The sequence below is a fragment of the Monomorium pharaonis genome, chromosome 3 (genome assembly GCF_013373865.1).
Source record: "Monomorium pharaonis isolate MP-MQ-018 chromosome 3, ASM1337386v2, whole genome shotgun sequence".
In the NCBI taxonomy this organism is placed as follows: domain Eukaryota; kingdom Metazoa; phylum Arthropoda; class Insecta; order Hymenoptera; family Formicidae; genus Monomorium; species Monomorium pharaonis.
The window spans coordinates 32,336,188-32,348,372 of NC_050469.1; the positions used below are offsets into that span (position 1 = coordinate 32,336,188).

The 12,185-nt window shown below is 26.8% G+C and overlaps 1 protein-coding gene across 3 annotated transcripts in view; it reads right to left on the bottom strand.

The window, feature by feature from the left end:
- Window positions 1–6,088, bottom strand: part of LOC105838761 (paired box protein Pax-1) — a 47,049-nt gene extending 40,961 nt beyond the window's left edge. The window contains exons 1-2 of one of the 3 annotated variants that reach the window (XM_012684544.3): window positions 5,104–6,088; window positions 4,335–4,420 (exon numbers count right to left, since the gene is read on the bottom strand). In XM_012684544.3, the coding sequence (XP_012539998.1) occupies window positions 4,335–4,353 (19 nt within the window). In that variant the 5' untranslated portion in view covers window positions 4,354–4,420; window positions 5,104–6,088. Of the gene's footprint in view, window positions 1–4,334 lie in introns of all 3 variants that reach the window. The other 2 variants (XM_012684543.3, XM_036283909.1) reach the window with 2 other exon arrangements.
- Between the last annotated feature and the right edge of the window lie 6,097 nt (window positions 6,089–12,185).

Genomic DNA, 12,185 nt, shown 5'->3' on the forward strand with positions numbered 1-12,185 from the left:
TACCTTTTATTCTATATTACGTTATAGTTTCTTAATTAAGAAGTAGAATTCCGTCGCTTCTGTCTGCAGGTAGAGACGCGTAAATAAAGCACGAGATATTATTTTTCATAAGATTTTTGAAACATTACTGCAACATTGTTAAAATAATATTACAAAAAGAAAATCTTTGCAATGTCTCTGCAATATTGCACTATAATAATGTTGCAACGTTACAGCAATATTTTTGCAAGCTTCTGTAATGTATAGGTGGTGACATGTAAATGTAGTAATTGCTGTAAGTATCATATCGCTAATATGCATAGATACAAAGCAATTAAAATAAATATTATAAAGAATAAAGAAAAAATTCTATTTAATTTATGCTATACATTTTTTGTGAACATGTATATATATAACATTTATTTAACATTTTCACAGAATTTGAGCTATTTATTTCTTTGCCTGCAATCATATTTTTTTAGACCACTGCAAATATGTAAAATGGTCTAATATTATCAATAATACTCATTATTGTTTAAATTATGTATATTTAATTTGCAGAAGAAAATTGTGTAAATTGTATTCTTATTTTTAAATTTGTTATTAATAAATTTGATATAAAATAAAGTTAAAAATAAATGTATGACCTATAAGTTTTTATTTTCTTAATTATCTAAGTAAATCATGTTTTTATTAATAGTACTGGTAGTGTAATATTGAGTTTTCAAACAATATATGGGTGTCACTTTAGAAGATCTATGTTGATATGATAAATATTTTATTTATGTAAACTTATGTCAGTTTTTGTCGCAGATTATAATATATATTAAATATCCGTTCGAAATTACGTTCGAAATTTTGTGTTAATGTGATATAAAAATGTCGGCGCTAAATCAGACGAGTAGGGCTAGTACAAAAATCCCTCATCAAAAAATTTGGAAACAATGATCAAAGAATACGACGGTATATTATTGTGTATAAAAGACTAGAAACTATGCTTGATTTATCACCAATTAAAATTCTTTATTTTTTAAATTAAAAATTTCAGTAAAAATGACAAAATTGGAAGATTAAAATCACCAATTAAACAAAGTGATAAGAGAACTAAAGACAATGAAAAAAGTTTTCTCGAGTATTCAATTTTTTGTATGAGCAATATAAACATTATTTGCAAGCTATATGCAAGAATAATGGTATTAATAAATATTTTCTATCTCTTTTATAGCCTCAATTTAAGAACTTAATTGACATACATGCAGTATATATTAAGTTGCTACATAAAATATTAAACAAAGGTAGAAAATAATATATTTTATTTATTTTAATAAAGTAATCTAATGTGCAGACAATTTTACTACTTTATTTTAAATATTTATAATATTTTTATACTACAATTATATTTATATTTACATTTATATTTATATTTAATAATAATAAACCTATTTAGACACACACACACATATATACACACACGTGCACGTATAAGTAATTGTGCTTTAAATGTTTATTCCGTCATTAACCATATCGTTTTCTTTCTCATTTAACTTTGCGATATAACTTCATTTCTATTGCTATTAATATATTTACATGGGTCTACTAGTCATTATTATTATTATATCAATTGCAATAATAATTGTACTCAAAGATAAGATTACAAATTCTAAATTTTTTTATCATGTAACATTTAGTTCAATTACATTAAATGATTTAACGACTTATTTATTATATACTTAATTATAAAAGGAAGAGAGAAATATATGGAGTAAAGTAAATAATAAATCATTTACGATTAAGTTTATGATTCATTACTTACTTTATAAAATAATTTCAGAAAAGTAACGGTAACAAGTAATGCATTGTTTTTCTGGTTTTGTAATAATTACTGATTACAATAATTACTGATTTTGTAACAAAAAAAAATGAAACCGTTTGAGAAATTAAGCTTTAAAATTAATACAGTAAGACAGTAAATGTACTATCGACGTTGCCCCTTATGTTGAAATATTAACTGTAAAGCAAATTGATAAACTATACAATAAAATGTTTCTATGTATAAAACAACAAATTTTATAAAATTAAAAGATTAGAATTAAATTTTTAAAATCTTGAATCTGCTTTTAACAATAAAAGCAGATTAAAGACTAAAAAATGAAATTAATAAACAGTTTATTTTAAAGATTAACATTTCAAAAATTAAAATTTATTAGAAATAAAATACAAAAACTATTTGTTAAATATACAATACATTTATCAATATATTTATTAGGTTTATGCAAAAGTTTTCTTTAAAACTCTAGAGGTTAATTATTTAAACTTCAAATAAACTTCTTCTTTTTGCGTTTCAAAGAGTTTGTATTAAAATTTGTACATAACATTAATTGTTTTAAAAGGATAATGAGAATGGGTGACAATGAGTAATGAAATGCTATATGTATATGTATATATATATATATATATATTCAACATGCGCGGTAGAAGTTTCAAATCGCTAAAATATGCGATCCAATTTGTTATGTTCTTGATAACAGAAAATTGTTTATTTTCATAAAACAATTTTTTTCAAAAATATTAAGATTAAGATTAATAAATAATGTCAAATATAAAAATAAAAGAGTTACAAGAAAGAGCTATGCAAGGTCTGCCATGGATTTTGGTACTCAATAATAAATTTTTGTATGAATTTTACAATTGTATGAAATTTACAATTTCTAACTGATTTGTACTGTGCGTTGTATATTCGTTGGTTTTTAAAACACAGTCCTTAACCAAAACTGGAATACATAATATCACAAATTAAATTGACGAGCAATTTAATATTATGATTTAAACACTGTAAAAAATGATTAAAATTTATTGTGAAAAATAACATCTTAATCAGAATTGGCTAAAGATTGTAAAAATTCACACAAAGATTACACAATCTCTAAATTGCAATCAGTGTCGTATTATCACTGATTTGCAGTGACATACTTATAGTTGCGATAATAAGTGAATATCTTATTCATTATCTTTTAGTGATTTTTACTTCAGAGTTAATTACTGAAAGATTAGTGTTTTCACTGACTAATAAGTTATACGATACCAGTGTATTTTTACTGATATTTTACTGATCGTAATTTAAAGAGTTACTAATAAATTCGATGTACGACAGATTTCAAAAAGAGCTCAAATTTTAATATATACTACTTGAATTAATATTTGGACTTTAATATAAAAATACCAAATCTGGCTCTTACTGCCGGTATAATCGAAAGTTTTGGTGTAAACAATTATGATCGAAATGACAATGAAATCAGTAAAACTATCATTGACTTTTAGTGATATAACTTATTAACCAGTGACATAAATACACTGATCTTTTTCAGTGATATATATAACACTAATTCTAAAGTCGAAATCACTAAAAGACAGCGGATATTCACTGATTATCACAGTTCTAAGTATATCACTGCAAATTTAATGATAATATTCTTATTGTCATTTAAAGAGTATATATCAAATCTATAATTGATATTTTTGTTATTTGCAATGGTATTTTACACTTAGATTGCATATAAGACAATTATTTTATGGGACACTGTGCGACTATACTCCTTCCTGAAAACAAAGCGTGCCAAAAGTTCAATGACGCCGTCGGCAAAAGATTCAATATTTTCATATCAAAATACAAATGCTTAAGCATTGCTTTGAGCTTTTTTCGAAATCACACATCAAATTTATTAGCTACAAATTTTCAAGAAGAGCAAAAAACGCGCGCGTTTTTAAAACATTTCAAACTCATTTTTCTAAAAAAAATTTGACATAATGCTATATCATTAAAGAGTACAATAGTATAACACATATACTATACTCTTACGGATTCGGACTCAGTGTAAAAACTACTCTCCAAACAACAGAGAAAAATAAAATTTTGTGACTATATGTTAATATTAGGCACTAAGATCCGCTGTAGACTTTTAAGGTCCTTTTAGCTCTTTCATTTTTATGTTTGACATTTTTATCGATCCTAATTTTGTTATTGATAATAAATTTATATGTAATATTATTGAAAATTATTTCTATTTTTATAGCGAATAATTCAAAATGCTTCGAAATGTTATTATCTGGTTTTAAAATACATTTAAGTTTCAACAATATTCCTGTATATCTTTGTAAAAATAATCGTTGTATAAACAGATAATCAACTTTTGGTGTTACTCCGAATCTAATAAATACACATGATGTATGTACACATAACACACGTACGCGCCGTGTGTGATCATTTTATTAATAGCTATCTGTAACCCCCACGCATAAACAATGCCATAATTTATTATTAGATATTATTTAGTAATGTAATTGTAAATTATTCTTACCTAGTATAATCGGGTCCATTGAAGAGACGTGTCCAGCAGCCGTCGGTTACATACAAGGCAAAGGCTTCGGAATTGCAGTGTTCCGTCTGTAGTTTTCAAAATGCACTCAAGAAGAACAGTCTAGTTTCGTTGATAATCCTGTCGTTGTTACGCTTTTTCAAATGCTATTCTGATGTCTTGTGTACAATGTACATAAGTCGTATAATGTATCCAATTTATAAATGTTAAACAATCCAATATAAGAAATAGGTGTGTTATAAAATACATAAGTAGTTAAAAATAATGTTATGTCATTTCCATATTTCGGTTAACCAAATTGAAAATGTCTAAATTACTTTTTTTGTTAATAAAAAAGATCTTTTTAGCACACACGAGTGATTTAATTTAATGTTGTACATATTAATAATTGACATTATAAATTCGATATCTAATATTCAAATCTTTTGATTAACGAATGTTCTATAAATTATGATTTTGCGTACAATAATTTTATGCAAAAATGTAACTTATCGAACAAATTTCAATAAATACACGTTTAACATAAATGTGACGTCTATGATAAATCCAAAAGAGATAATAGATAAGTCCGCAGTCACAATGAAGCTTGTATAGTGCGCATTGAATTGAACAAAAATATAATCATTTCGTTTTTTGATGTTATCAGGCATGCAGTCATACAAAAATACTACGTCTAATAATGATGTGTGTAATACATAGCATAAGATGTGAACGTAAAGAAAAAACAAATTCGCGAACTATTATACCGCACCGTCTCGCTTGTGTACACCACGAATCCGTAGGCATTGGCAGCTGAGTAGACGAAAAAAGAAGCAGAGACACGGTCAACGGCGCGCGGCTTGCCCTTCGCTGCCTCACTGACTGGAGCGACAGATTTACCAGAGCAGAAATAAGAAAATCCCTCTACACGCCTCTTAGAGACAGCAACACACAGTCTCAGTCGCGTCTTAGTGTATCGTTCTACATATGTATGCGTGCGCGTCTGTAGCAAAGTATACTTGTACGTGCATTTAAATGAATCGATTGGATTTAAAGAACGTTCGCAAATAAGCTTCGTTCTCGATATACATCGTGCATTCGTTATGCGTTACATCGATGCGTGTATGTAAAATAACGAAAAGACATCTACGAGAAAAAAAAAGGAGAATTTAAAAGAAGAGAGTAGCTTGAAAAGGCCACAAGTGGTTGAGTAACCGATTGGCTGTGGACGATCACACAAAACGCATTCAATTCTAAAACGCTCCTCTTATGTGTGCTTAGCGCACATTTACTTACACGTGCGCGCATAAACGTTTCTGCGCACGCTCGACTAAGCGCAACTGAACGATACAGTGAAGCCGGTAGATTGGGGGAGGAAAAGGCCGACCACGCTTAAGAGGCGGAGTCACATTCGCATGGACCATTGGCGACAGCAGCGCACCGTGAGCAACCATAGTTTACGCCTCTTCACCGTGAGTACCTGATTTCTATCCACGTTTCGTTTGGCGCTAAGTATTTGGCTCGTCAAACTGATGCGTAATAGCACGCGCGCGTGTGTGTAAACTGCAAATGCTCTGTCTGTGACATGAAATAAGATATACGATAGTAAGGGAATTGAAATATAGTGGGATATACATATAACATAATGTATTTTCAAGTCTAAGTCAACAGTTTAGATTCAATTTTCGAATTCTTTGTTTAATTAAACTGAAAAAGATTATTTTTAAAGTAACCGTGGATCAATTCTTATTAGTTTATATATATAATGGCAAAAAATTTTTATTAAAAAATTGATTTGTACATATTAGAAAATTAAGTTAAATTTGAAATTATATTAAATTATGATACAATTTGCGACAATTTATTTATTCAATCATTTCAGACTAATCAAACAATTGAACATATTTCTATTAAACGTACTTCTCGTATGTATCTTGTAAAATATGTATAACTGTATGAATAAAACGATTATTGCTAATTTTTTTTATTTTTCTTTGTATATAGTAAGTGGAAAAGTAAATGACAATATAGATATTGAATTTGACATAAATAATACAAAATCTATAGAAAAAAAGTCTACTGAATCTGGTAAGACAATATCAAATTTTATTCAAAATAAAAAACTACTTATTTTTAATATGTATATGTATATATACTATGGAAATTATATTTTCGACATATGTACTATTGAAATAGGAAAATGCAAAGTTATATTTCAGTTTAAAGAAGTAGAAAATTAGAAAAATAACATAGGTATGTGAAAAAATGGAATTAGCAAATATAATTAATCATAAAATCGAGATATGTAAGCTAAAAAAAAAGTTTATCAATCGATTGAAAAATTACGATTAAAAAATTACTTTTAGAAAAAGAAGAAAGTTACAAAAGAGAAATAGTTATAAGAAAGAATAAAATTAGCGAAATTTTCGCACTAAAAAAGAAATGTAAGTGACATATATGCTTTTCAATTAAAGAAAGAATTATTTTAAAACATTTTTTTCAATTTTAAGAGAGAACAAACAGTACATATCAGATAATAATGAACAGGAATTAGTTTTATACGTATAATTAAATATATTTAAGTATATTATGGACTATTTTACATTCCAAACATATTTGGATATTTAAAAAAAAAGTATTCCATATTTTGTATGTTATGATTATTGCAAACTGACAATTAGTTTATTAACTTAGTTTATTATTAAAAATATTAATTTGTCAACCTTCTACTATAGATACCCAGATAATAAAGTGTGTCTTAGTGAAATAACATAAATCTATGATTGCTTATGAATTTGCCGTGTATTTGTTTGCAATGATCTCAAACTGAAGCAACAATGTATGTATCGCCAGTAGTTTAACTACCAAATTTTGTCACGTGTTCTACGTTTCAGTACGCGGAAACGCGACGCAGATTAAATAAATAAGAGTGCGAGAGGGAAGGGATGATGGTGATTCCTTTGGAGGTCTCTTGCTAAGTCGCTGAACGGTTTGCGAGATACATCACTAAAGTTGGACACTAGACACGTACTATTTCTGCACTAATTGATGCATCAATAAGCAAAATCATTAGAATGGAAAAATCCCGAGTATATCCTGACTGACAATTAACCGACTAATTCGTCTTAACGAACGGTAATGAGGTGGCAACAAATCCATTAAATCGCGTATTGACATGAAAAGAAGTCAACAGTACACCTTATATATACAAACATCAGTCACGCGTAGATTTTAATAACAATAGAAAGAATATTTATTGCAAAAAGAAAACAAAAAAAGGCAAAACTTCCAATAGAAAAAGATTTATAAAATTGTATGACAAAATGTTGTAAAAAATTTATAATCCGTCATTATGAGAACATATTTTAGAAAATAGCTATAGAAACATTAACCTTTTATGAAACATTAATAAATGTTTGCGCAATTAAATTTTAAAATAGTATGTTGGCATAACAATAGCGATATGGCGAATTATAATCTTAATAGCACATTTTCAAAATTAAATTCAGAAATTAATTGTGCAATAATTGAAGAAAATATTTTAATTGTAACTGTAAATGTTTAAAACATTTAGAAAAATAAATTATGCACAAAAGACTCAAATTATTTCACAATTATTCCTAAACTATGATGCACAAATATTGAAACATGGAATTTGTAATATTTCGTGTTTCAATATTTGTGCATTATAATGTAGGAATAATTTAAAAGCTTAAAATTTCGGGTCGCTATTACTATCGATGAGATATTTGAAGCTACTCTTAGGAGAGTTTGCGACACTATTAACTCTCCGACGGACGCAATCTGTCAGATAAAGTGTCCCCTTTTAAATGTTTATTAAATGTTCATTGAATAAGCAATATTTGTTAAATTTGTTGTAATTCCTTTTGATATTAATTTTGAATTAAATATTAAAGAGTAAATGTTGTAATATTACACAATATTATTGCTGCATTATTGCTACATTATATTGTGAAAATATTGAAGATTATAATGTGATGATTTTAAATGTTGAAATAATTGCAAAATATTTATATTTTAAATTATATTTATCTAATCTTTGACAAATAATATTTAAGAATTATATTCTAACAAAACTGTTGCGTTATGGCGAATTATCTTAACACAATCTTTGATGTCATTATTGCGTATATAATATTTGCAAAATCTTCCTATCGGGGTTTATGACAACATAATGGCATCACAAATTGTAATAATAATGAGTTCAAAGTTGCTGGGCAAGTACCTTATAGTCAGTTGTTATACTGTGATGGCATCAATTTGCTAACAATTGCTATCTGAATATTGCTTTTTAATATTTATGTGTTATAAGTTAGATATGTGTTTAAGTTATTATGCAGAAAATACAAAAAAGCCGCAATTAAGAGGATCTGTTGAATATATAATTTTATATACAAAATTTACATGGAATATACAAAGTAAATTATTTAATCTTATTATAGTTGGACGAAACAATATTCTTTTATTATCTGTTATATATAAAGTAACTTAGGAAGAAATTCCATGATTACAAAAAATTTATGCCAAGCCTATATGAAATATCAAGATGATATAAAAAAGATGCTAGTTTTTTAAAATTTCTTTTAAAAACTCATGACTATGGATTTATAGACAATACAAATATTCATATATACATACTCATATACACACACATACTTGATAAATCATACTTAATAAATTATATCATATTAAGAAATCAATTTTTTGTAATATAAATAGTGAAAATATTATATTGGGTTGTCTTATGACGAGTGCAATAAAATGCGACATATGTTTGTGTATTAACCCATTAATACTCAGACACGCAATTTTTTGTTCATTTTTGAACTTTATTCTAAAAAAGTCTTTCTTCAAAAATTTATTCTTAAAAATAAAAAATTTTTTGAATAAATTATATGTATCTTATTATTTTTGGGTACTTTTTTTATTTCCGGGGTCAAATTAAATTGCATTTTCGTGCCTCAGAAAATTAGTATGGCGGATTTTAAGTGATAAAATACCGAAAAATTGAAAAATTTGTTCAATATTTTTTTTAGTAGAAAAAATATTAAGAAAAAAATATTAATTTTTAACCGCGTCCAAAGGTGAACAAATGGGTTGAAGTTTAACGAGAATTTTGTTTAATCCCAATTCACTGTAACCTTTTAAAAATGGCGAAAATTGCAAGAAATTTTGTGCAACACAGCTATACACAAAAAAATGGTCTATATTACGGATCACACCATAATATCTTTATGTATTTTGAGCTGCTGAAAGCAAATCCGGTGTCAGAATTGCCCTATCACTCACCATTTTCTGCGTACGTGCAGCGAAATCATTGCAATTTTCAGGGGTTTTAGGCTACTTTTTTGATTAAAAAAAAGTGAGCAATTCTGACACAAAGTTTGTGTTCAGTGACTCAAAATATATAAGAATATCACGATTTGATCCGTGGTACAGATCACTTTTTAAATTTTGTGTGGCTGTTATCGTATTTGAACTTAGTTTTTGACGTGTATCTCCGCATTTTAGGACAAAATAAATATTATCACGTTATTCTACGACAAAAGAATTAGAAGAAAATACATCGATTTCATTTGCTGGCTACAGCCAAAAATCAATCACTTTTTCCTCCTTTGTTAATTGCATAGCACAACTTATAAAAATAAAATAATGTAAAATTATATATATAGCTTTTATTATACATATAAAACATAGAAATATGAAGCAATTTTTATATATGTATAATAAATTTCATCAATAAAATATTGTTTTTTGCAAAAAACAATAACATATATAATGCATAGTATTGAAAACGCTTGAGAATTACAACGTATTACTTGAATATGAAATAAAGAAAGGGTAAGATTACAACAAATATAAAACTCAGCAAAATCGAAGGGGAAACTTTTTGGGCTCTTCTTGTAAATAGTAAAAGAATTATAATCACACGTCATTGTGTTTACGCGCGCGCGCGCGCGTGTGTGTGTGTGTGTGTGTGCGCGCGCGCGCGCGCGCAAATATATAATAAATAATGAAAGAAGTAATAGTTCAATAGTTTATCTCATGTATATCATTTTATAATAATTAGAAATTTCGTGTGATAGAAAAGATACAGCACAAAGTGCTTATATTCATAATATTAAGGCTCAGTATCCATATGAATTTGTGACGTCAGACGCGAGAAATGATACGTTGACAGTTTAATTTTTGTCCCATTTACAAATAAAAGTAAATTTGAATTATACATAATAAAATAATGCATAAAATATATTTCTTTAATATACAATTCTAAAATATGGCGAATGCAATCCTTTTTCTTTGACAGTCAATACATAACCGTAAGATAAATAAATGATACAAGGTCGAATTTTATACGTGTCATAGAAAAGAAAATTTTGATGATTCACCATAACGCAACAGTTTTGTCAGAATATAATTCTTAAATAATATTTGTTAAAGATTAGACAAATATTGAAACATAAATATTTTGCAATTATTTCAGCATTTAAAACTATCACATTATAATTTTCAATATTTTCACAATATAATGCAGCAATAATATTGTGTAATATTACAATATTTAATCTTTAATTCAATATTTAATTCAATTAATATCAAAAGGTATTACAATGAATTTAACAAATATCGCTTATTCACTAGACATTTAATAAAAATTAAAAAAGAGGCACTTTGTCTGACAGATTAGTTGCGTCCGTTGGAGAGTTAAGTATCTCATTGATAGTAATAGCGGTCAGAAACTCTTAAATCATTCCTATATTATAATGCACAAATATTGAAACATGCAATATTACACATTCCACGTTTCAATATTTATGCCTCATAATCATAATTTAGGAATAATTGGAGAATAATTTGAATCTTTTCTGCACAATTATATTTCTAAATGTTTTAAACATACGACTGAAATATTTTTCTCAATTATTGCATAATTTATTTCGGACCTAACCTCGTAAAATTTCGCTACAAATCTTGTTGACAAGAAAGCACTAAACTTGATGCAAATTTGATTATATTGAATAATGTCACTAAACTGATGACAAATATACAAAATAATTTACTGACATAATCTGATGACAAATTGATAGTAAAGTCCATGCAAAATTTGCAGAAAACTTGACAATTGTCTGCAAATCTTGTTGATAAAATTATGTATATGTATTTTTTGAATCATAAATTATATAATTATATATAGGTAAATTTTTTTTCTTTGTACTTAACTTTTTGTAAGAAACAATACGAAAATTACCTTTTACCGAAAATTAATTTTTATTTTTCTAGTATAACTATAGTATTTTTTTAATCAAACGAAAAATTTATTAAAAAAAGAAACTATATACTATAAACATATATAAACATATTTTGTATATAATATGTATATATTTATGTATATGTTCTTATATAAACATTTTTTATCGGATATAATAGTTCGTTATATTTTAAAAATTTGTAAGCACATTACAGCCCATACATGTCATGAGGAACATAACATGCAAACATTGATTTATAAATTGCGAAACCGTTGTAACATCATAAAATTGCAATATCTGAATCATTGTGGGAAACTATCAACAATAAAATCATTTACACAGTTTTTTTAAGAGAGGAAATCAGATCTCTTTTTTCTGACGATATTCATGTCATATGAAGACGCATCTTTGAAATATATACTATCATTTTCAATCTTCAAATTTTGTCATCATGTAGACAATATGCAGAGATATGTTTTATATTTGGGAAGTTATAGTACTATATATTATAATGAATAATTACATATATGGCAGGGACACAAAAATTAAGTTGTGAACGTATCATTTCTCGTCTGTGACGTCA